Here is a 26088-nt window from a genome sequence, read left to right as displayed (position 1 = left end):
TTTAGCACCCATCTAAATGCGCTGCAAAAATTGGATTTTCTACTGGTCACGCAAAATCTCAAAGGCATGATCCCTAATGAGTGGGTCAAATTTTCACTTCAGTACCCGTTCAAATACTAAACACATCTATTTTTTACCTAATTCTTGTCCTTTGAAACAAATGCGTGACATTTTACGGCGTGTGTGTATGTATGTTCGTTCTTTTACTATTTTTTTTTTTTTTTTTTTTTTTTGCATGAGATAGCATATTGCAGTGGATACATTTCAATGTGATCTCATTTTACCATCGCATGTGATAAAAAATAAGATGTAGAGTAGAATAGGTAGCTTTTGGTATACGTGTATCGTATCTTGCATCAAGCGAAAATGAAGGCGCTTTTCCCTTTTGCCGTCCGCATTCTGACCAGCTATTTTGCTTGAAACAGAACTAAAACTTGCACTGAATTCAGAGAGCACCAGCTCTTGCTATTAAAATAATAATGTTGCTCCAAATTTTAAAATTCATTCATCTTGTTTTTTGAAGAATTTTCCGGAATAATTGACATCTATTGCTTCGCGTGGTTATTTTGTACCTTTAATATGTGCCATACCTCAGCGAGCAGCGTAGCACGTGCCTAATAACTGGCAATATGAATACAAAAAGACCGATTAATTGTGACACTAGGTCAACGTTTTGGTGATCACCACATCGCTAATTTCCCGTAATTGTTTACATTTTGTATGGACAACCAGTGATTGATAGTTAAAGAAATTGTATGCGACTTTTCTTTGCTCATTGAAACATATTCTCAGAAAACTTTATGCAAACCTATCTGGGACTACTCTACGTGCGTAACAAAGTAAAAATAAGCGGGAATCCAAGGACACGTAATCGAAATGCGTTGATTTTAGTTGCATAACGAGTCAGTTAAGCTCGGGAGGGATTTGCCTGCAAACAGTCGGATCTTACAGTTTTTGGTACGAGAAGAACGATGCGCATGTTAAAATATAATGTCTTAGGCTAGGAATCGGTAGTTCCCGGGTTCAATCCCCGGGTATGTCCCAAAATTTAATGCGCGACGAACTTAGGCAATAAATCCTGTATAGTTGTAAATCAAATTAGGTGACCGTAATTTTGTGATTTTGAATGTATATTTTATTCAATAAATACATACATGCCTTCAACGGCCAGAAACTAGGGGCAGAGTCTCTGGAAATTTTCCAGTGATACCAAGTAATTTTTTCCGTCATTTCAAGGATATTTTCCAGTTATTCCGAGGATAGTTCCAGTCACCGCAAGGATTCTATCCATTTAAAACAAGGATAGTTTCCAGTTACTTCAACTAGAAAAAATATAACTGGCTATTCCAGTTGATTCAAGTATCATTCCATTCCGGGAAATATTCATTGGAGTAGTCTCATTGGATCAAGTAGTTTTCTGGTTGATCTGACTAAAAATTTGTCTTAGTGTAACAGTCAATCTCTCCCTCCTGACGGATTTCACTTGACAAGCAATTGCATTTTAAGAGGTAACTTAAATATTCTTAGCTCAAAATGAGCCCTTGCTGCCGCTACTGATTAAAACTTCAAAAAAAGAGACCGTCGCAAGTTGAGGAAAAAATGAATTAAAAAAAATATAGATTAGAAAAATGACGTGAGATTTCAACGATGAGTAATAATAGAAACTCTTTTTCCATTAATTCAAAATTTGGATAAAATTTATCTTGGGAGCTTTATTTCAGAAATGTTATTCATCAGGGACATGGAGGTTCAGAAAACGAGTTTGAAATACAATTTAACTTCACTGGCTCTCTCTGGCCTTCTCCAACTGGCACTAATCTTCCTTATGGAATCAGAGCGTGCGCGAAAACTTCGCAATTTTGTGTTTATTTCAATCATCGGATCCGAGCTCGAGGACAAGAAGCAAACAGATGAAGATCCGGATGTTCAAGAGGAAAGGGAGAAAATTGATGCAGCAAAGAATCACCCAGGTATGTCCAGTTTTTGATAGAAGTCTTATACTCAAACAACCATTCCACATGCTCTCTTTTCCCCAAAATTTTGAGTTGTAGCTTGAGATCAGCCGGGCCGATTTTCATGTTTTTTACTCTATGCTTTACACACTGAGAAAATAGTGCTGTTTATAGGGCTCCTATGCTTTCTATGTCACAGCTACAGAAGCTTCTATCATAAGGGCAGGGTACTCTATGCTACTGATCGAAGGTCTATTCTCACAACAAAAAAGTTATGTAAGTATAACAAAGAAAGTGCAGGAGCTGTATGAACAGAAGGTTCTATTATCAGCACGGATTATTTTTATTGCTGTTGTATTTCTCAAATTGGAAATGCCAATAGAGTTAAAATTCATTTTGATAATGTTACTTTATGATGAAAAATCTAAATCAATATTTTGTTAATTCGCCGCACTGTGATCTACGGATAACATCCGCGTGCAAGGCAAAGATGATGTGCTCACCGAGAAATCGCAATTTAATCCCTTAGATTACGATTATTTCAGCGCCTTCAATTGAGAGGGTAAGCAACAAGCAACCACTTATCGATAAAATTGCATCACTTTGGTCACAAAGTTACAATTACCTCCTGTATGTGAGCTATGGTGAATATAATTTAGATTATTTAACGATTCTTTCCTACTCATATCGATCAATGCTAATTTGGATCTGGAAGAAGTGATCAGAACTTTTTGAATTAGTGAGGGATTGCCTCTTTCCTGAGTGCTGTGGGAGGACAGGGTATTGTGGCGGCGTATGTATGGTAGGTAGGTAGGTAGAGACGGTTATTTGGTGCTTTTACCAATTTAGCCATACCTTAGAGGAGAGATCAAAATATGGTACAGAATTTAAAAATTTAAAAAGTAGGGGTCACAAAAGGTAGTGCAAAATTAAAAGTTAGGATGTATGTATGGTTGGTTGGTAGATAGGTTTATTTGGTGCTCAGGAGGAAACATCATAATCGCAGCGGGGCATATTTGAAAGTGAATCGATTTCTTAAAGGAGCAGCAAATGAAGAAGCGGCATGTTGGAATAGAGCCTCAAGATACAGAAATAGGACGGCCACTGCGATGCCAAGATTTTAATATACATGCTTTTAAAATAAATAGTTAATTTTCAATTTAAATTTCGTATTTAAAATAGCGTGCGTATTGTACTATTTCAATCCTCTACGGCATGAATAATTAATTTCCATCGGATTCTGGGAGACACAAATCCATGCTGTAACTTTTGTGAAAACACAGAGTCCCGAATGTTGTCCACAAAATTAAACAATTTCGGTAATGTATCATTCAAATATAGAAAACATTCATAAAAATTTGCAACATTGTGCCACAGATAAGTACAGTTAAATTTTTTAAAAATCCGTGTGAAATCACTTTTAAAATAAATGCGTTGGTTCGAATGAGTAACACTATGCAATAGACAGATAAACTGTGATCCGTTCAGTAGGTCAAGAATGTCAGCCAGAAACAAATTGGCGTTACTCTTCTGATCTCATCACACTCGTTAGTTGATTTATACCTCGATTTATTCGAGGTTAATTTAAGTTGTAATGCACCTAAAATTCGTCCCTACAAGTACAAAGAATCGACTCAAAGCAAGGCTTCACAACTCTTGGCGCTGGCCGTGCCGTACATTTAAATGAGAGGGCAGAAGAGAGGAACGTTTTTCTCTTATGCAATTATTCGTGCTCCAGGGATAACTGTGTTAATATGAGAGGAAATTGAAGGCGTTCTGATTCTCCTCATCTCTTCAGTTTATGTTTATTAAATGAATCAGATACTGTTATGCGTCATTGAGGTTTCGGACTAAAGCTCTGTTTTGAGAGGGAGGAGGGGGAGGGGGGTTTACACATACCATTTCATTGTGAGAATGATTTTCACTGTTTTGTTTTGTACAATGGTATTTTCGTTTTACCGAGGACAGGCATATTTTATTGCAAATAGAATCATTTTAATTTAGAGTGGATGATTGTTCAATTTACCAACTTAGAAACCATCCTCGTAAAGTTTCGAGAAATAAGGACGTCTTTTTGATTTACTCCTAAACTCACGAAGAATTTAGAAAGTAATACCATTATACCGTAATATCATTGATAAGTTTACGTAAAACTGGAGAGCACACCAACATATTCAATCGATTCCCCTCAGAAATAATAAATAAATTAATATATCAAAGAATAAATGAATAACAGCTCCGCACGTGGGAATTTCTTAGATGTCAAGTAGGTTATTATTACTAGCTCACACTTATGCCAACCCGGTAGTGCATTTAGTCTTACCACAAGGCAGATAATTTAACTGGAAATGCAAATGAGCCCTTTTATAACCTTGTTGCCTGAAATCAGTAAGGTCTCTAATTTAGGAGCGTTATATGAACTCAATGCATGATATTTGACGAATCAGTGACATCATCGGAGTAAAAAATGTGCTCCGGATTTTATTTACAGATTAATAACTCTGTAACTTGAACATATAAATGCATACGTGTCGCTTCATATCACGCTCTGGAGCTCTACGACACCTAACTAGTAATCTATGTTGTCCCCTATTGAAACAAACTATCGTGATAAGGAAAAAAGACGTATGAGATATCGGATGTTACTTAGTTTTCTTCGACAAATCACGAGTTTTCAGGAAACTTTTAGAGTATTTCTCTTCCGATTTTTCAGAGAATTTTCCTTCGCAATTTGATCTATAAAGTCTGAAAATTTCAAGGACAATTATTCGTAACTTTCTTCAAAAATAATTATTTCCCAGGGGAAAGTTTGGCAATATTCCAATGAACATACGGTTATTATATGTACTCGACACGGCAGCATAACCCTTCAGAAATCGAGTAACTTCAACATTTCTGCCTCATTTTCCATCCCTCCACCTTCTGACTGGGCGCCCTTCGCGCCTTATTCTCCCAGGAGGAACATAATCCAGGATCTGTTTCGGTAACTTTTCTTATGTCATTCCCTGCACTTGACAATATCAGTTAAGTTGTTTTGTTATAATGTCATGCAATGGTCTGTTTGGCATCCATGAGCCCCGCACAGTCTCATTTGGACCGAGTTTAACGGAATGGAACATCAGACACATCAGCTTTTGCTAAAATCTAACTAGGAAATTTATTTTTTTACGAGAGACAGTTTGTGCGGATTCCTTTTGAAAATTTCGTTCTATGGAGAAAATTCATTAAACCTGTTCCTCTCTGTTCAACGCGGTCTGTCTCTGAAGCAGCTCTAAGACGCATTCGTAAATTGCGGCAACCCCATTGTTTCAGAGCATAGATCTGAGTACGTGCTATTGGTGGAGCGGCTGGTGAAGAAGTTCTCGCGATCGTCGGCGGGGGTGCGCGGGGTGTCGTTCGGGGTGCGCGCCGGCGAGTGCTTCGGGTTGTTGGGCGTCAACGGGGCCGGCAAGACGACCACCTTCCGCATGCTCACCGGCGACACGCTCCCAACGGCCGGCGACTGCTCTGTCCACTCCGTCCGACTCTCCAGAGACGCCCGCCGCTACTTGGCCCAGATCGGCTACTGCCCCCAGGTCGACGGCATCAACGAGTACCTCACAGGCCAAGAACTCCTACGCCACTTCGCGAATCTGAGAGGAGTGCACAGGTAACCTTTCATCAATTTTGATGTGTCTTGCTTTTTCGCTCTCTGCACCGAAAAAAATTATATGCTGTTTTAGCATCTAGGATGTCAAAAATGTGTCTAGTGATCCGAAGATGCTGCCTTTACTGCCCCCGCAGTTGAATTTCCATTCACAGGATGTAATATTAACTGCGGGGGCAGTAAAGGCAGCATCTCTTGGGATCACCAGACACATTTTTGACATCCTAGATGCTAAAACAGCATATAATTTTTTTCGGTGTGGGACCACAGCCCTGTTTATCCAGCCTCTTTTCTGAGAAATCAAAAATCTTCAAGAGATGAAATGCGGCCTTCGCTGAGGGGAAAATTTCGGTGATATGAACCGAATGTGCGATGTTCAATGTTAGCCGTATTGCTCGGTTCATGTAACCGCTCTCTCGGTTCTGGGAATCGTCGCGACGGTTCATGCAATCGAGCATTCAAACCGAATAGAACTAAGGAAGAAATTCGGTTGGATGAACCGAGGATATAGTTCACAGAACCGAGAGAGCGGTTACATGGACCGAACAATACGGCCGATATTGAACAACACACATTCGGTTCATACGACCGAACGTCGTTTCTCGATTTTGCATATCTGCTAGGTAATCATCCAGCTGCATCTTGTTTTGAGATCGTTCAGTCGTATGGAGCCTGACCGGAGTATTTGGATATTGAACCTTTTTACTAGAGTACCTGTATAGGGAGAGTACCGACAGATTGGTTCATGGAGGGCTTAGGGCCCAAAAGTGCAGCCAACCTCCTAACCAACTTCTAACGCACAAAATTTCACTGCCAGTCTGCAGATTCCAATCCTAACCAAGATGGCCAAGAATGTACAGAAATGAGCGTTCTTCCGCGAAATTGAGAAAATTTATGCAAAAACTGAGTCAAACACGTGCTTAATAAAGGACGGTTCGTAACAATAGTATTAGTAAATCGTTCTGGATAATTGAAATTCATAGGTTGGCTTTATTTCTGGGCCCTAACTTTATTCGCGGAGGCATCGGTGAAGGCCTGATGGACTTTCGGAGTTTCAGATCTGTCGGTACTCTCCCTATACAGGTACTCTACTTTTTACGGAACTTGGTCCGGATCTTTGACTTATCGCAAATTCCAAACGGATAAGTGGGTAGGTTCGTCCTGCAGGAATGCAACGCCCACCATTTAGCAGACCAATTGACGCAATCCGGGAAAAGCGTCCTATGCGTGAATATTCAAAAATTGAAAAATTTCATCCATCCAAGTATTTATTTTCGCGATTAGTTATATTACTTTCATTTTAAATTTGCGGGCAAATTGTTTATCCTGTGAATTACATTTGAGGGTAAGAAAATTCTAAAAACCGTAACCCAATCGGAGCGTAAGAACGTGGAAAAAAAATCCTGGGTCCTCACTATTTTGCGGAGAAAACACGGCCAAGAAGTTCGAAAATTTTTACAGTGAAAAATTAGGAGCTATAATTTTGAGCTATCCCCCTCAGTCTTGTACTGATTTTCATTAGAACTCAACATTTTTTACTCTGATTGAAATTTTAAAAAAAAAATCTGGCCTTGTTTTCCCCGCTAAATAGTGTGGACCCAGCCCTTTTTTACCACCTTGATAGGAAGGTAAAATATACGTACATATTCGAAAATAATAGTTATCATGCATCAGCAGGTAACTTCCTATTGCTTATACGGTTGTCTACTTTAGCATGGAATTGTATTTCTTAGTTGTCAGCTACAATGTGTGTTTTCATGACGTCATGAGATCATAAGTCACTTCACGATAAAAACTTCAAATTTATCTCAGTTGTTTAATTATGCATGTGGGTGTGCTCGTTAGATATCAAATAGATCAGGAGGTTGCCAGGTGGGTAACAACAATGGGCCTCTCGGAGTACGCGAGCAAACTGTCTGGGACGTACTCTGGCGGCAACAAGCGGAAACTAAGCACCGCGATGGCGTTGATAGGAGAGCCAAACTTGGTCGTGCTCGACGAACCGACTAGTGGTGTGGACCCGATTTCAAGAAGGAAACTTTGGGACATACTAATCGAAGCTCGGAAAAGAGGTGAACAAATTTCCAAATTCATTATTCGGCAATTTTTACTCGCACAGATTAAATAATTTCTGTTACATACAGGTGCCTGTTAGTGGCAGAATGCCATGAGGTTAAGAAGTAATTTCATTATTAGTATGATTATGTTATGACTATCCAGTAGGGTGGCCGTTAAAAATGACTTTTTCGAATTTTTAATGGGAGAACCCTGCAATAGTTTCCTTTTAGTGTGTAAAGGAAGACCAAAAAAAGAAAATCGAAAAAAAAAAAATTTTAACCGTGCCGCACGGCCGTTGAATGTGGCAAGCTTGCAAGTTCGATTTCCGCAAATCGCGCATTTTGGCGTTTCGAAGCGTCGCCGAAGGCATGATGAAATTTATCTAGACATCTGAAATCACGGTTATTGACTCAACTTTTTGCGTACTTTTACGTGGTGTTAACAGAAATTTTGTAGAATTTTTGCAAGTACGATTTTTTTGCTCTCAAAGTAGGGCGAAAAGACGATGCGCGCAAATTGAAACTCGCACATCGCGTTTTATCACGTTTTGGCGCATTGCTTACGCACGATTAAATTCATGCAGAGATCTGAAATTACGGCTAATGACTCAACTTTTTGCGTACTTTTACGTGGTGTTAACGGAAATTTTGCAGAGTTTTTGCAAGTACAATTTTTTTGCTCTCAAAGTAGGGCAAAAACACGATATCTGGAAAAATGTTGTCAGGTTTTTCTTGATTTGAATTTTTATAATTATTGAGTTGTAACTTAAAATTAATCAGTGAGAACAAAAACACACCAACTCGAATAAATGAAAATAATCAAGATAAGATGTTTGGTGTCTTAAGGCAAGTACTTTTGGACGTTTTAAATATTTAAGTTGGAACAGATGCGGTAATTTCAATGCCTTTATGGAAATTGACTGTCTCTAATGAAAAGATAACATTTTCGAGTGGTTACCGAGTTGGTGTGTTTTCGATCTCATACTGATTCAAGCTAGGTACCTACCTAGTCTAGAGGTAGACTCAGCGCTGCTTTTGTACATTTTGGGTACTTCTTCCGGTAGTCTGCTACCACTTGCAGCATGTAGGTACTGTTGTTGTTCATGACATTTGGTCAGGCTTCCGTTATACTCCTCTATAAGTTTGACCCCGCGCTCGGCCACATCATTAACAGACTTTAATTTTACTAATTTGTTGAAATTTTCGTTATAACTTGCGTCATGCGCCCAAGTTGATGGTTCGCTCTTAAGAAAATCAGTGGATAAACCGAGACTTTCAAAAAATTTTATCGTACCACTATTTACGAAGTCACACAACTCTAATCCCTCCATTTCAGCGATCCTTTTAAACGCGATCCGTCTTTCAAAAGTCGCAATTTTATCCAGGTTATCAATCATTTTTTTTTTCATTTCAGCAGATACGTTACTGTCAAAAAACGAGAGGGCACACATTTGTGGCGTCAAATACCATAAATGATTGCTGAACTTATTTATGCATGCCTCTGAAATAAAAGGATCAATATTGGCATACTGATCTAGCTCCATCAAAAACTTCAAGTCGTGGTTTGGCGCTTGAATTGTTAGAGGTGCCTTGAACCAAGCTCGAATATATACTTTTACAATAAAAATACACAAGGCCTCAATACTCTCCCTCTCATTATCTTTGAAGTCGAACTGGTTCCTAAAAAGATATATTTTCAAACAATAAATTGCCTTTGCCATCCATTTGGCATGGTGGATGGGGCCAGGTGGCCACTTTGAGCCGGAAGGCTCAAAATTAATGGCCAAAATCATGACGTGTTTCACAAAGCGATTTCTAAGTCGCCCGGACTGATTATAAAACTTAATGAAGCCAAGATATTATGACTTAACATAATTTTTTTCTAGATATCGTGTTTTTGCCCTACTTTGAGAGCAAAAAAATTGTACTTGCAAAAACTCTGCAAAATTTCTGTTAACACCACGTAAAAGTACGCAAAAAGTTGAGTCATTAACCGTAATTTCAGATCTCTGCATGAATTTAATCGTGCGTAAGCAATGCGCCAAAACGTGATAAAACGCGATATGCGAGTTTCAATTTGCGCGCATCGTCTTTTCGCCCTACTTTGAGAGCAAAAAAATCGTACTTGCAAAAATTCTACAAAATTTCTGTTAACACCACGTAAAAGTACGCAAAAAGTTGAGTCAATAACCGTGATTTCAGATGTCTAGATAAATTTCATCATGCCTTCGGCGACGCTTCGAAACGCCAAAATGCGCGATTTGCGGAAATCGAACTTGCAAGCTTGCCACATTCAACGGCCGTGCGGCACGGTTAAAAATTTTTTTTTTTTTCGATTTTCTTTTTTTGGTCTTCCTTTACACACTAAAAGGAAACTATTGCAGGGTTCTCCCATTAAAAATTCGAAAAAGTCATTTTTAACGGCCACCCTACTATCCAGTGGCATGCATTCGTCAAAGCAAAGTCACAGAAAAATACAAAATATTCATCATAGGGAGCGAATAGCTGCCATAAGCAGATTCCACAATGACGAGGTTTTCTTGCACTGTAAGAGAGAGTTTTAGGATACTTATATCAAAGAAACAGATTTAATTCTCTATTTCATATCTATGCCCATTTAAGTGCAGTCTCAATACCAAACAGCGTCAATTCCGACTGGATTATGAGCTTAAGGGGAGGCTTTTAATCAAGAAAGTGACAATATTATTATTTTTATCTTTTTCCTTCTTCATTTTTCAAATAATGTGATGCGAGAGATTAAATGAAAAATCGCCGTTGTCTATTAGACCCTCGTTGCTCTAAAATTAATAAAAAACAATTAAATACTCAAGCATTGGGGGATCCAGCAAATTGGCAACGTTGTCCGTTCTTCATTCAAACCTATGGAAGTATATCGATTCTTGGAGGGGCCAAGTGCTCTGACAAGAATCGATCATTTAGCATAAGTTTAAATGGAGGAAATCCGTTGTTGCCAAATTGCTGGATCCGCCTCTGAATAAGCAAGTATCGACGTAGGAAGTATTTCTTCTTATTACCAAAACTCTTCGACTTTTTTACCAGATGCGTACGTTGACGATGTTGAAGTCACATTGCATGAGTAGGTATAAGGTATTATTTGATATTAAGGGTTGCCTCTTTTTCTATGTCAGCCTTAAATTAGTTGAAAATTGCGATTTTTCTAATTCATCTGCTGCAATCTGACTATTAATGCAAAGTTGACGGTTGATAATTATTTTAGCACATTATTTACTTACTACGTATGCAATAACCTATACTTATTCAAGAGAAGGCAACTTTATGCTCTTAGTCATATTGCATCAAAATGAATTGAAAAAATTACTGAGGTAAGTTACATTTGGAAGAACAAGGACGAGATCTAACTTTGAACATCTGATACTATTACAAGCCAAGAGCAAAGCTGCTCTTAAAGTTATGAAAATGAAAAGTATACCTTATTATACGCAAAAACTCTCTCAGCCATTTTAACTTCTCAACCAATATACGAATAGAGAAAGGCTTAAAAATGGGCACCGGCTCTCTTACGATCCGGAGGAAAGATAAATGTTTCCCTCTGAAACCCAGGCATGGATTTTTCATTATGTCTGCCTGACAAAAATTTGAATCATAATACTAGCACTGTCAACCTCTCTGGTGTCCAACAGGTCAAGCAATCGTGTTCACCTCCCACTCAATGGACGAATGCGAGACTCTCTGTGATCGACTTACGATAATGGCGGGTGGTAAACTCATGTGTATCGGGAACGTGGAGTACCTAAAACAGCGTTACGCACAAGGCTACACAATCCAGCTGAAACTGAGTGGCGCGCCTCAAACGGAACTAACTGCCGTCAAGCGGGCGGTGGAACAAGCGTTTGAAGGGGCCATGCTCAAAGACGAGCACGCTGGGTCTCTACGCTACCACATTACTACCCCGACGGTAGCTCTCTCTGCGCTGTTTAATAAAATGCGAGAAATTAAAGGATCCATGAATGTTGTTGAAGATTATCAAGTTTGCAATACGACGCTGGAGCAGGTGTTCCTTGCTTTCGCCAGAAGCGAAGCCAAAATAGTCGAGTCCTAAAGCACTCATGAAACTTCTATCCCTACAGAATTTCACGTTTATTACGATTCTTTCTGAGCTTTCAAAGCATCTTGACGGCTGTGTTACGCTCTTGCACAAATCATCAAATCTTGTTTCGCCATGAAAAATCTTTACCGAAAAAACCGTGCGCTACGATTGAACCACTTATCAACATTATTTTATTTTTCCAGAACGCAGTTGAGGGCGATTTCCGAAATTAAGAACTTATATATGTCAATACAATACACAGTTGTGCTCAACATAACTGTATGTTTGTAAATCCGCAACAATTTGAGAGGAAGTACAGAAAACTGTACTTTGTAACATGTGTCCCATTGTGGAAATTGAATGTAATGCTGAAGTAAGTAAATATTTACATTGACCTTCAGCAGCAATGAAGGTGTTTAGTATTCTTAATTCCGTCCCGTCATATTATTGTTCAGATGATGTATCAAAACTTTTGACTTAGGTATCATTTAATTTTGAATCAAAACGAAATGGTTTAGCCTACACCAAGAGTTTCTTGTTTAGTGGATCAGCAAAAAACAGGATCATTAATGTAACTGCTTTCACACAAATTACACATCAAAGTCAGTCATTATTCATATCAAAATTGTGAAAATCATCTTCCAAGGAAAGTTCGTTGGGTAAATGCGGTTACATCAGTCTTCGCACATAAGTCAGAGATGACATATTTCTTATCATCTGTAAACTAACAATAAGAGCTTAAGAATGTTGTTATTTTTTTTTTTTTTGCTTTCATTGTGGAAGTAGTATAACTGTGATTATTATTTTAAAACCTCAGATATTGTATCATCGTTTCCAATGTCTAAAACAAACCTTATTTTGTGAAAATATACAAGTATTATCTAGTAAGGTAGGTATTTTAATTTTCTCATGAATCTTTAAACCTAAAAAGAAACTAATTGCACTGTTGGATTCAGTATACTCACGCCTTTGATAAAGATCTATTCTTGTTTAAGTTGGGTCGAAATGCAGTAATTACTGCAAAGATTTTAAACACAGCGCAGAAAAGTAGGCGCGCCGACGAACAGGACCGTCGGATTAGGTTGCCTGACGCATTGAGATAATTATTAAAAATTATTTCAAAAGTTGATCATGCTGGACACATGACGAATCCAGTGGCGTAGCGTGCTTGCGAAATATCGACTGATCGGTCATTTAAACCTATGGAAAAGTATCGATAAACAGGGTGCTCGCAACGAATTTCATAATAATCGATTATTTACCACAGCTCCAAATGGGGAAATACCGATAGAAAAATCACGCCACGCCACTGGAAGAATTACCAAGCCGGCAAAATGCAGTAAGCACTTCACGCGGCTCAGGAATGGATCCAGCAATTTGACAACACCGAATTCCCTCCGTTTGAACCTGTGTCGATATCTTCTATAATCGATTCTTGTTGGAGCAGCGGGCTCCTCCAAGAATCCGTACATTTCCATAGATTTAAATGGAGAAAAACAATGATGCCAATTTGCTGGATTCGCCAATGACGCGACTTTAACGCAGCGAAGAAAAGTAAACGCGCCGACAAACGGGAGTTGTTGACGCATGGACATTCTTACTTAAAGTCACGGAACCGGAACCTGCCCTAAAAACGTTTTTTCTCGGCGTCTGACGCCAGTTAAAAACGTCGATGATTCTATCTAACAATTGCTCATGGAGCCGGAATCTTAGCAGCGGAAAAACGCCAAATGAATACGCGCTAATAAAATTAATCGTGAGCAAATCCGAGCGTCAGACGTTGATATGAACTCCGCTCAGTCCGCTGCCTTGGCCAGCAGAGGAATTTGAACTGCCCGCTCACAAGAAACTCAAAGCTCTACTTGAGTCAAATCGCGCACTACAACGGTTTCAGCAATCTTCTCAATCGAGCAATGTTCATTTCCCACCATGTGTTGTTCAAACTATCAGCAATTCGCTGTGGCTGAGCCAAAGCGTCAAGATTGAGGTTGCCAGATTTTTATATCGCAGAGACTGTCATGATAACGTTTAGGCACGATGTGGATCACGTAGAGCATTGAGCTTTCATGGGCGGGTGGTTTGAATACACGCATCAAGAATCATTAAATATCTTCGTAAGGAGTTAGTTGCGGTAATTTTTACTGTGCGCATCGTGTTCTACGTAAATATTTAGTTACGAAACATATATCAGAATGCTGAAATTTGTACCTTGTCTAGTGGTCCATTGTAATGAGTCTGTTGCACGTAAAAGATACACCCAAATAATTCTACTCCTCACGGGTAAAATAGCACGAAAATCACATTAGGCACTTCAACAAAATCTGAAATCCCCTCCTTAGCGTGCAATCTGCGTTTCTTGTGACACGCTCCTTCAAGTTTTTTGCGTCTGCAGGCAGTTTTTCTCGGTTACCACCGACCAGGTTTGCACTAGCAGAAGAGTAACTAACTAGCGATAACTAACTTTTTTTTAAAAAAAAACTAATTCGATTACTTTTTCTTTTATATGATTTCAATCATTTCCAAGCGTCTGTTTGCTTTTTCTTTCTTTATTTTGCAAAAAGAAATTCTTTGAATCAATGGAAATCTTACGCAAGGAGAAATTAAAACAGTTCACGAGATTGTTTATTTAGGGTAGGTTTCTCTCCGGGCAAAGCTGACTGCCAACCACCAACAAAAATTGTCCGCACACGCGGTAAATTTGAAAAAGCGTGTTACAGTTAAAACTAGCAAATTGTGCGCTAAGGAGTGGATTTCAGACTATCTCAATGTGTCAAACGTGATTCTCGAATGAATTTACTATTAGAAAGTACACTCAATTGGCTGTGTCTCTTGCGTTCGAACAGACCTATTATAAGAAATTGCTCTTTCAGGCAAATATAAACGTTTATATCTGTTTCGCGCAACTTCTTCGGTGCCACAGCAATCCATGACACATGTAAAATGATAGAATGCATTTTGAAAGGAAATAGTAACTTTCCTAGGAAAAAATATTACAAAAACTTTGACGAACCTGCCAGTGGTGATCTGATTTATCAGTTCATGCCATCAGAGGTGACCAACAATGTCTCAGAGCACAAACATACATTGCTCAAGTGACGGAAAAATTAACATGCTCTTCAGTCTGACATGCTGCTCTTTTATTCCACGAGGCTGCCGGAGTATGACGAATGGAACGAAACGTAAAGGGAAAAAAAGTCAATGAACGAAGTTCGTGTGAACATCACCAGGATTAACCTCGAATTTCTTGCGGGGAAAAAAATAAACCGTGTGTTGCAATTATAGGGTGTAGCACGGTTGCCTGTAACTAAGGCATTTGGAGCAGATGATTTTTCTTCGTGTTTCTAAATGGAAATGTTTAAGAGGCTGCACTTTACTACTATTGAAATATGTTATGCTATAATTGGACGTATTTCTGCCAAGCGGAACTATGTGCATTATGACGTGAGCCCTGTTATGCATACATTCTTGTGGGTCTCAGGACTCATGTCTTTCTCATTTCCTTTAAAATTTGATTCATTGGAGCTGAATTTTATCTTGGTCAAGTAAAGCGTTCTGCAAACATTAGACGTTGTGTTTTTGTGAGATAATTGGCATAATTCAAAATTTTCAAATTACACGAGTAAAAGTTTTAGTAGTGAATATGAACATGTTAAAAGCGGAACAAGAATGAAGCGTCCCTTGCATCAGAATATTGCCGTACCGTTCGAAAATTGTTTCATGTATTGAAGATAAGGGCTTGTAATATATTCCAAAATGTAATCCAATTAGTCGAGTTAAGAGAGGAACTAAACACGCAATTTGGCCTGGAGCGCAGAACGAGGACTTGAGATGAAAAAGACAAGCCCTCGGCACGGCGCGGCGGCCGACATGTAACACATATTAGCGCCTACAAGACTGCATAAATACTTCACCCATTGCGTCAAACACAGTGCGGTCAGGAGCGGTTGGCGTGAAACGGGTAGCGCCTACAAGACTGCAGGAATACTTCACGCATTGCGCTACACTGTGCGATCAGCCCAGTGCAGCGGCGGCGGAAGTTATAATTATTAAACCACATTTATGTTTGTTCTTTCAATTTTTTGGTTCATTTCTTATAAATGGAGGACCTTGTTCACACAGAGATATGTTTACGGAACTCAACTTTCGCGCAAAGTTCCGGGAAATTTTGCTAGTAGTGTTGACAGAACTTCCGCAAAAAATGTATTCAACACGAGTAGGTAAACGCGTCTTACGAACCCAGCCCCTCCGTCACGTTCACTTGATGTTTTTTTATTGATGTTTCAAAAAAAATGAGAAGTGGGCGGCAAAATACAGGCGGCCCATGGGCGGCAAGTAGGTAAATCCGGCCCTGACCCTGTTTTTAACATTATTTTTAAAGGAATTCATAGAAAAATAAAAGAAAATATTATGTAAACACACTTATATTAATCTTATTTCAAAAATATGTATAAAACACATCGAAAAATCATTTACTTATACTTTTTTTAAGTTTTGGAGGATAACTGAATGAAAAAAATGAAAGACGTGGAAGATATATTACACTCAGTTCACACAATATTTAAATCCTTGAGGCATTTAAATTATTAACAATGGTTATAAATTGACACGCAGGTAGATATTTTTGTGTGTTTGTCAGTACACTTAGTTTTATTCATGTTTTCATTAAAACATGAATTTTTCATAAAAACATGTTTCATGTCATCGAATTGGTCATTACGACAATATATTTCTTCGGACCTAGGCTAATCTTGAAGAAACCTTGGTAAAATTCAGCCTAATTGCCTCTGAAATGGATGTATACAAAGGATATCAATGCTTCGTGACTTCAGAGACATTTTTATCAATAAAGATATTGCGATTGCATTAAAGAAGGTGAGTCTAATGCTATTTTAAAATGTGTCGAAAGTATAGAATTTTGATTGATGTATAAACTTTAAATCCATCCGATGGGAAATCTTGGTATCCTTGCAATGGCCCATTTGCGGGATAAAACAGTTGAATATTCTTCAATCAGATTAAAATTGTGTCATTTATTTCATTCGATATCGAAAGCCTCCTCAACCTTTCCTTCATCATAATTGAAAACTAGGTGCTCCCTGAGAAAATCTGCCAGTTAAGGAGAACTATGACTATGGATTTAATTCAATAGGATTATGGAGCACAGATGTAATACAATTGTTTACCTACAATACTGATACGGCTTGAAGAAACAGTTGAAGCGATTGAAATATTGAAAGGTTGCATTCATCAAAATGCGAGGGTGAACTATCTTGATCGCACGGAACGAGTTACCTAAAATAACAACGCCTAACTTGAATGGAAGTTGGAAGTACTGGAAATATGTTTCATTATTTATAATGTTTGATACTATATCAACGTTTCACTTCGACGGACGAACTTACCAAACACAATGACGACTCTCGCAAACTGGCAACATAGGATTTTGGTCATTTACCTAAATGCGGATAAATTAATCTATATTTGTCAAAGTAGGCTGCCTGAACTAAAATCTGTTATTTTGACAGATTTAAATGGGAGAGTGGGAAACAATCTTGCCAACTTGGGAGCCTTGCCACAGATTTCCGGTGAAGATACGGTGCAAGAAAAAGGGGAACGTTCACACATTTTACCTCATTTTAAATCCCCTGTCATACAGTCTAAGAAAATCTTACTCATAGAAAAGAATAAAACTATAAAAATATTATAATTTTTTTCATGGAAGTAAAAAATTAAGGCCTGAAATGACGTTTTTCTTTTAGATCGAGCACAATTTTTACTGCGTAGAGTATTCCACATGTCCACGACTATAAGCGTGTGGGACTGTGTCTACTCCCTCTTGAGTAAACAAGGTGAGCTTAAACTTGAATAATTTTAGCCTCACTTCTCGCAAACGCCAGGAAAACTTGCTCGAGCGTCGTATTACAAACTTGGTAATCTTCGACGATATTCATAGTTTCTTTGATCTCTCGCATTTTAGTGAACAATTCAGAGAGCGCCACCGTGGGAGATGTGATATGGTAGCTGAGTGACCCAGCGTGCTGATCCTTCAGTACAGCGCCTTCGAATGCTTGTTCCACCGCCCGCTTCACGGCATCAAATTCTAATTGCGGTGCGCTGCCCAGTTTCAACTGGATCGTGTAGCCTTGTGCGTAACGCTGTTTCAGGTACTCCACGTTTCCGATGCACATAAGCTTGCCAGCGGCCATTATCGTGAGCCGATCACAGAGCGTCTCGCATTCGTCCATTGAGTGGGAGGTGAACACGATTGCTTGACCTGTTGCATACCAGAGCAATCGAAGGAATAATCAGCATTAGTAAAAGCATAGCTAGGTGATAGGGAACTATTACTAACTATGGGGGATAGAAGAAAATGCCGAGAGGCTCGAAAAACAATTAAAAAATTTAAAAGTAATTTTTGTGTATAAAATGATCTAGAAGTTCAAAGTGACCACTTGTTATCAACTGAAGATAAGAACAACACGACAGAATAGGCGTATAGAAAGAAGTTCCAAGGTTTTTTTTTCAAACCCTCATGCTTTTTCGAATTTTCAAGCTATTAAAATAAATTTGATGTCATTCAATAGAAAATGAGCTGTTCTTTCCAATGCAACCAAGATCATTTTTCTAACTGTCTTAGTTCAACGGTTACAGTTCCAGTGTGAGTTCTTTTGGACAGCCTATTTGTATGTATATATTCGAATCGGTTTTCCCCCCTTTAATATTATCACGTAGTCACATAACATACTTAATAAGAAAAATCTATATAAGTCAGTTAATGTTGTCCATAAGTGTGCTTCACTATGACGATTTTAGCCTAATTAAACCCGTGTCTTATGTGTTGTTTTTTTAATTTGTATGTTATCAGCTAGTCACATACCTCACTCGTTAAAAAAATGATCACCCAAAAATAGTTGTTCAATGGTTTCTATAAATACCCCGTGTAATTGCTAACTGTAAGAGCTTGATGAGTGGTGAAAATGGTGAAATGAACTATAATGTATAGGTATTTCCTTTTTTTACCTCTTTTTCTTGCCTCGATCAAAATATCCCAGAGTTTTCTTCTTGAAATCGGGTCAACACCACTGGTTGGCTCGTCAAGCACGACTAAGCTGGGATCGCCAATCAGTGACATGGCAGTGCTCATTTTCCGCTTGTTACCACCGGAATAGGCTCCTACAAGCTTCTCTGAATACTCCGTCAGTCCCAGCACAGACATCCATTTCTTGATTTCTTGATCTGTTTGCGATCTAGGTAAGAAATTTTGATAATTAACTATCACATAAGACACCCAAGAAACAGGTTTCTCTGAGGAAATGGATCAATCACGAGTAAAAATAGTAATAAATATTTGCCCACGGGACTAAGGAGACAACACCTGGTGGACATTGGACATTGAATTCATGAAAAAGTAACAATGAAAAATACAAAAAATCACACGCGCGGTAAGTATAAACGCAAGATCCCGTCCATAGGGAAACCTCTTGTATTTATTCACTTCCTGACACATTTTATTTTTAACACCGCAATCACACGCTGAATGTGGGAGCTGAATGTGGCTTGAATGTGGAAGTCATCGGCCCGATGCCTGAATTTTGCGCGTGACGCGCAAATTCAGCAACAATTCTCAGCAACCATCGGACCAATTTTGAATTTGTCTGAACAATTCGAGTAGATTTAATACACATCTGGATGAAAATAACTCGAGTTTGCTAAATTTCAGCCGTTGGGCGATGACTGTTGACTTCCACATTCAGCTGCTAAATTCAGCGTCTGATTGTGGCATGAGGCAGATTAAATTATGGAATAATTACGAACTATCGGGAGTAGACTTTTCATCTTTATCAGCCGTACCATTGGCTAATATTTCTCATTTTATTCATTTAAAATCTTTGATCAATCAATAGAGTAAATTCCATAAAATCATCGTATTGATTTCTTCGGTACAGAATTGTCTCCATTTAATGAAAAGCATGAGTTACTTTGTATCAGAAACAGACGATTTAATATTCTCGTGTTCTTTGGAATAATTTCAAAAGGGAAATGTTTCCTCCAAACATCTTGTATTCATCGAGCAGCATGTGTGTGAATCTGGCATTTTGTCAACCCGTTTGATTTGCATTTTCATCAGTTCTGATTCCCAAAATTTTGCTTTTCCACTGTCTTGTCAAACATATTTCTATAGGTACACCAGGCCAACTGCAACTGTCAAAACGCTGCCGGCGGGTAAAAATATTTAGACAATTCCTCGCCTTTCGACGTTTTAATTGATTCTTAGGATCCCCTTCCCCCAAAAAAGTGTTTAGCTAAAGGTAAGAGAATTAGGCCGCCAAGTGACCTGAAGGAGATCCCATCATCCCCTACGGTTTTCTGCGTAAAAAAAAAAAACTTCGATATCTCTTTGAAGTTATTACAGACCTGTGAATGCCTCTTAGGTGAGCAAAGAGGCGTAGGTGCTCTCGGCCTGTGAGGTACTCGTTAATGCCGTCGACCTGGGGGCAGTAGCCGATCTGGGCCAAGTAGCGGCGGGCGTCTCTGGAGAGTCGGACGGAGTGGACAGAGCAGTCGCCGGCCGTTGGGAGCGTGTCGCCGGTGAGCATGCGGAAGGTGGTCGTCTTGCCGGCCCCGTTGACGCCCAACAACCCGAAGCACTCGCCGGCGCGCACCCCGAACGACACCCCGCGCACCCCCGCCGACGACCGTGAGAACTTCTTCACCAGCCGCTCCACCAACAGCACATGCTCTGAGGTATGCTCTGAAAAGTAAAAGCGAGCATAATCATACACTGAAAACAAGCAGTGAACTCCAACACAATGTGTTGATAAGGCGCGTCATTAACTCGCACATATCAACCCCTTTAGTTTTCATTTACAGAGATTTCAAAATAGGCAAACAGCACAACAAGAGAATTCACGATCCAACACTGCGAGGTCAAAGACGCACCTTGACGAGACCGTGTATTGTGAAAGTAGAAAGCTATTCGATCGAATTTAAGTTTTTTGATCTGCCTCTAGCAAAATCTTATCAGATTCTCGAGGAAAAGTGCTACGGAATAATTTAAGCGAAGAAAGGAAAAATTCTGTCGAACTCCTAGAAGATAAAGTCGATTTAAAGGTATTTTGGGGCTAAAATACCCAAATCACCGGTAGTAAAAATCCCGTTATATTATTGAAAAGAAATTGACTCGATATAAATGCAATTGCATTAAATACGTCTTGATTTTGTTATTTTAAACGTCTTTCCATGCAAAGAAGTTCAACCATGTCGTTGCTTTATTCATTCATGAATTGAAAGTAAGCAATCTACATCCCGAAAATCTACTGATTTGCCGTAAAAAATTGCAGAAACTTGATATACCAGGTCGATGCACCCACTCGTTGAATTTACCAACCAATTTCGTGAGTGCAGATGTGTAAAAATCAATATGCTATAGTCATTTTGGGTGCATTTATTTTTCATGAAACAATAATAATTTCAATCCCGAAAAACCATCAATTTTCCGTATAAAATCGAAGAAATCAAAATATGTCGACTCCCCGACGTGAAAATTAGATTCTACGTGTGTGTAAATACTTATGTATCGATATGCTGAACAAAACTAGTGTGGACACAGTCAAAGCCCGCGGCAACATTAATTCAACAGAAAAACTGTAAAAATTAGATCGGATTTTAGCCGCTTTGCCCGCCTCTCCTCGTTACTTACAACAAACCGTTCTTACACTCATCTCAAATTTTTCTCAGAGCTTTGGGTTATTATCAGCTTCCATTTAAACTCCGGTTCGATGGCCGAATCGGCTGCCAAAAAAGCAAGCCACTGTTGAGGGGTTCTATGAGAAATTCGTGATATTATCGGCTCTCAGGAAATCACCCCATGGCTAAAATTGGTGGTATAAATGTTTAAGTGCTTAAAATAATCGTATTCAAGAAACTAAGGAATTAAACTATGGAGTCAATTTCTTTTTAATAATATAACGAATTTACTACCGGTGATTTAGCTATTATAGCCCCAGAATACTTTTAAAGCGCCTTTGCGTTCCAGAATCTCGACGGAATTTTTTTTTTTTTTTTGCTTAAACGATTCAAGAAACATTGTAGTTAAAAATATAAAGATTTTTCGATTTGGACGTATGAAAAATGTTTAACTCGTTCAGGCACACCGTGTATTGTATGGAGTACTGCTGTTATTCGACCGTTGTCTTCAGGTCAAAATTCTTACAAAGAAGCCCCTTGCAAGAGGGGAATTTTTGTAATTTCTCCCAGTTTTTTCAGCGTTAGTATATAAATGAATTGCTTGTCAAATTCTGAGGTCAATTATATTTAATTGTAATTTATACTTTCTTTTTCCCCATCATTTTATTTTTCGTATCGAGAAGTCGAGGTTTTGTTGATTTCTTCGGTTTCGATTACTGTAACTTCTCTTCTATTCGGCCGATTTTTTGAATGAGGTCTCTTTTTATTTGTGTTTTAACGGAGAGTAGGAAAAAATTGCTAAATACACGCGAAACAATTTTTTTTAAAATTGGATGAATCCTAGCGTGACGGTGAAATGGTTAATGAAGCGTGAGTAATTGGGGTACGGGTATCGGCCGCGTTGGGACCCAAGGCGGCCCAAGGCCTATTGTTCTTCGTGACGCCGACGCAGTGATCAGGAGCGTGGGAGAGAGGGCTGAGTGGACTCCTATGAGCCACGTTTAGAAAATGGTCTAATGAGTCTCGAGGCTCATCACAGATTGCACTTACCACTATCCTGCTGGCCCCGGCTATCAGAGCAAGGAGTACCAACTTTGAAAAGGATAACAGTGGTGTGAGATATGTCAAAGCAACGTTTTGAACAAAACGGAGTGAGTGAAATTCTCATTCAAGGAGTGCCGAACTGGTCAGCCATCCTCGAATCAGTTCGCTTGCTTCCGCTTATATATGCATATTTTAAATCAGCGCGCCCTACTCTTAGGCTTTTTTTAAAAAAACCAAGTAACGTAGACTCTTGGTATTCACGCACATAAACTAGCGAGCCCAAGAATGAGAAACAACTTTAAATCATAATTATTGACGGATAAATAAACTTTTTACACGCTTTGGAAAATCTCAGAAGTTCGCGGTAGTCACTTTTCGGTAAGGAACTAAGGGACTCGGTTATTGTATCGAGCAGGGTTCGAAACGATCGCAAAGGCGGTATACTACGTATACGCGCCAAAAAAAAAAAAAACTCCGGCCGTGGAAGCCGTACTTACGGGCTTGTATATATACCTTCTGCGTTCCGGGCGTAGCACCCGGAGCAATCGAAGGTACGGCTCCTGCACCCGGAAATTGCATTCTCTGAGCCCGGAACGACGTTTAGGCCGTATGGACTGTAACTTTTGTTTTTTTTTTTTTCTCAGTGTAAGGATGACATTTTTTAACCGACTTATCACCACAGCTGCTGGAGCGTATATCGATGGTGAAACTGCAAAAATGCGTATCTCGGTTGCGGCGCACAATACATCGAGTCAATTAGTGAGGTCGGACATATAATTTTCGACTAAAACTGCAAATTTTCATGTTTATTTCATCACATTTTAAAATTCAAGGGTGCTTCTAGAGAAAATTTCACGAGAAAACCAATGAAACCACTTTTAGAGCCTTCAAGTCTTGTGAGTTATAAGCGTTTGGAGTTTCCAAATTCTGTCCGACTCTCCTATTGACTCGATCCACTGTGCAGCGTTGCAGACTTTTGGTCATCTTTTATTTTCTACGTGAAGAACCAATGCGAGATCATGGGTGTGGAGAAGGACATCGTGCACGATATCAGGTCCAAGCAGTTGGTCTGGTATGGACATGTGCGAAGGATGGCAGCGCCGATTATTGAAACTATGTCAGCCCGACACAACAAGACATAGCCCTATCTCAACCATGCAATATATCGCAATCCGATGTCTTATCGGCTGGTTTAAATTTCATAATCGGTCCGCAGACGACCGGTTGCCCAAGCAGGTCTTCGATTGGTTCCTCCCGGAAGGCGACGGCGTGGACGTCCTGTGAAAGGTTGGCGACAAGGGGTGGAGGAGGAGATCAGAAGGTGCCAATGCCTGATGATCTCTGGGAGGATAGGGGGCAATGGCGATTGGGCGTCGCAGAGCGCGAGGCGGCGCTATAAAAGCGATTTCATGTATTGTATGTAGAACCAATGAACGTCTTTTTTGAAAATTTCAGTGATTTTCGTTCTCTTTTTAAGGAATATTCTGTGAAAACCTCAAGCTACGATGTTGGTTCTGTTCTATCGTACACTGAAAAAAATGAGTTAGCGTCAGATACTAAAAATTGTTTCTATACACTAACTCAAATTGTGTGATTTGGACACACATGATTTTTGGTTTCTGTACACTAACCACTATTAGTGCTGGAAACTAATTCCGCTACTCTAATTCGCATTCGGTAGGGTTGGGTCAACCTAACCTCAAAACTTTTTTTTTTTTTTTTTTTTTATTGAGAGTTTAGTGGCTTCTATTCCTTTAGGAATCTACAGCCATCTATAGGCACTATTTACTGTCCGAAGACATCAGGGAATTTGGTAGACATCCATGCTCGGCGTACAAATTTTCACGGATTAAGGCCGAGCGAATTCTGCTTACAGATCCACTCGTCAGTTCCATGAAAAAAAAAAAAAACTCCGGCCGTGGAAGCCGTACTTACGGGCTTGTATATATACCTTCTGCGTTCCGGGCGTAGCACCCGGAGCAATCGAAGGTACGGCTCCTGCACCCGGAAATTGCATTCTCTGAGCCCGGAACGACGTTTAGCCGTATGGACTGTAACTTTTGTTTTTTTTTTTTTCTCAGTGTAAGGATGACATTTTTTAACCGACTTATCACCACAGCTGCTGGAGCGTATATCGATGGTGAAACTGCAGAAATGCGTATCTCGGTTGCGGCGCACAATACATCGAGTCAATTAGTGAGGTCGGACATATAATTTTCGACTAAAACTGCAAATTTTCATGTTTATTTCATCACATTTTAAAATTCAAGGGTGCTTCTAGAGGAAAATTTCACGAGAAAACCAATGAAACCACTTTTAGAGCCTTCAAGTCTTGTGAGTTATAAGCGTTTGGAGTTTCCAAATTCTGTCCGACTCTCCTATTGACTCGATCCACTGTGCAGCGTTGCAGACTTTTGGTCATCTTTTATTTTCTACGTGAAGAACCAATGCGAGATCATGGGTGTGGAGAAGGACATCGTGCACGATATCAGGTCCAAGCAGTTGGTCTGGTATGGACATGTGCGAAGGATGGCAGACGACCGGTTGCCCAAGCAGGTCTTCGATTGGATTCCTCCCGGAAGGCGACGCACAGTGTGTCAAAACCCCGATCTAGCTGCTCAAAACCTCTTCACGGCTCTAAATTTGGTCGGATAACCACCAAATTTCGCACAGGCATTAGTGTAAGCTTGAAGAAGGTTCACCTAAAATTTCAAAACTTAGTCATCAAAATTTTTAAAATGGCGGCCATCTAAAAATCCTGTTCAACTCATGTAAAAATCGTAAAATTTCAACTAAATTTTAGGCGCCTTATGTGACCTGATAAACCCCAAAAATTAGTCAAATTGTGTTTTCCGATCCAAAATAAGTCCTGGAGGATGTCTTGGGCTTATGCATTCCACTTCAAAATGGCGAATTTCTCATTTGGCCATCCAAAGAAATATGAATTCCATATTATTAAAATGATACGTTTCGGCAACTCTAAGTGACAAGTCAAAGATAATATTTTCAAAATGTTTGCCTGTAAAGGAAAATTTCGGCGAGCCCCCCCCCCCCCCCCTTTCATTTTCCTTCGTTTCATAAACCATGTCCGAAACCTTCCCTCATTAGAAATAAATAAGAAAGTCTGTTTCAAATCATACAAGAAACTTGTTAAAAATACGTTGCAACTTTGTATTTATGAGGACCCCCCTCCCCCCTCCATGACAGTATAGACAATGGGAAAATCGTAATGAAAGAAAATAAAATTTTAAAAAATTAGTCTGCTCGGGATTTGAACCCCGATCATGCAGGTAATAAATAAGGATGCAGTCAACGGAGCCATCATACGATCTTGTCTGACCCCGGTGAAAAGCCTCATGATAAGGCTCACTCAAATCAGGGGACCGAGCGCGCGTGGTGAGATGCTGCCTCCGTCTCAATTCACCTGTGACAGAATGTAAGGGGAGATTGCATAACGCCACATGCACGCTTTTACACTAGGAATCGCCGAAGAAAATGTGCTCTCACTCTCAAGGTCGCGGAAGGTCGCAGTAAAACTAAAGATATTTCAAATCTAGATAGTTTTCTGAACACTCTCATATAAGTTTCATGGTGTTCCGTGTAGTTCCGCGCTTTTGCGGCTCTATTAAAGCC

General features: G+C 39.4%; 2 protein-coding genes across 3 annotated transcripts in view; one reads left to right on the top strand and one right to left on the bottom strand.

Moving 5' to 3' along the window:
* The window catches only part of LOC109031284 (phospholipid-transporting ATPase ABCA3), a 39415-nt gene extending 26257 nt beyond the window's left edge, over nucleotides 1–13158 (top strand). The window contains exons 22-25 of the mRNA XM_019042727.2: nucleotides 1722–1970; nucleotides 5265–5601; nucleotides 7444–7670; nucleotides 11318–13158. Of these exons, the coding sequence (XP_018898272.2) occupies nucleotides 1722–1970; nucleotides 5265–5601; nucleotides 7444–7670; nucleotides 11318–11736 (1232 nt within the window). The 3' untranslated portion in view covers nucleotides 11737–13158. The remainder of the gene's footprint in view (nucleotides 1–1721; nucleotides 1971–5264; nucleotides 5602–7443; nucleotides 7671–11317) is intronic.
* A 2969-nt stretch (nucleotides 13159–16127) lies between these two features.
* LOC109031257 (phospholipid-transporting ATPase ABCA3) overlaps nucleotides 16128–26088 on the bottom strand; it is a 47527-nt gene continuing 37566 nt past the window's right edge. For both annotated transcript variants that reach the window (XM_019042689.2, XM_019042687.2), the window contains exons 23-25: nucleotides 20140–20476; nucleotides 18745–18971; nucleotides 16128–17998 (exon numbers count right to left, since the gene is read on the bottom strand). In XM_019042689.2, the coding sequence (XP_018898234.2) occupies nucleotides 17580–17998; nucleotides 18745–18971; nucleotides 20140–20476 (983 nt within the window). In that variant the 3' untranslated portion in view covers nucleotides 16128–17579. The remainder of the gene's footprint in view (nucleotides 17999–18744; nucleotides 18972–20139; nucleotides 20477–26088) is intronic.

The sequence above is a fragment of the Bemisia tabaci genome, chromosome 4 (genome assembly GCF_918797505.1).
Source record: "Bemisia tabaci chromosome 4, PGI_BMITA_v3".
NCBI lineage: Eukaryota > Metazoa > Arthropoda > Insecta > Hemiptera > Aleyrodidae > Bemisia > Bemisia tabaci.
This window is presented reverse-complemented; position numbering and strand designations above follow the sequence as displayed.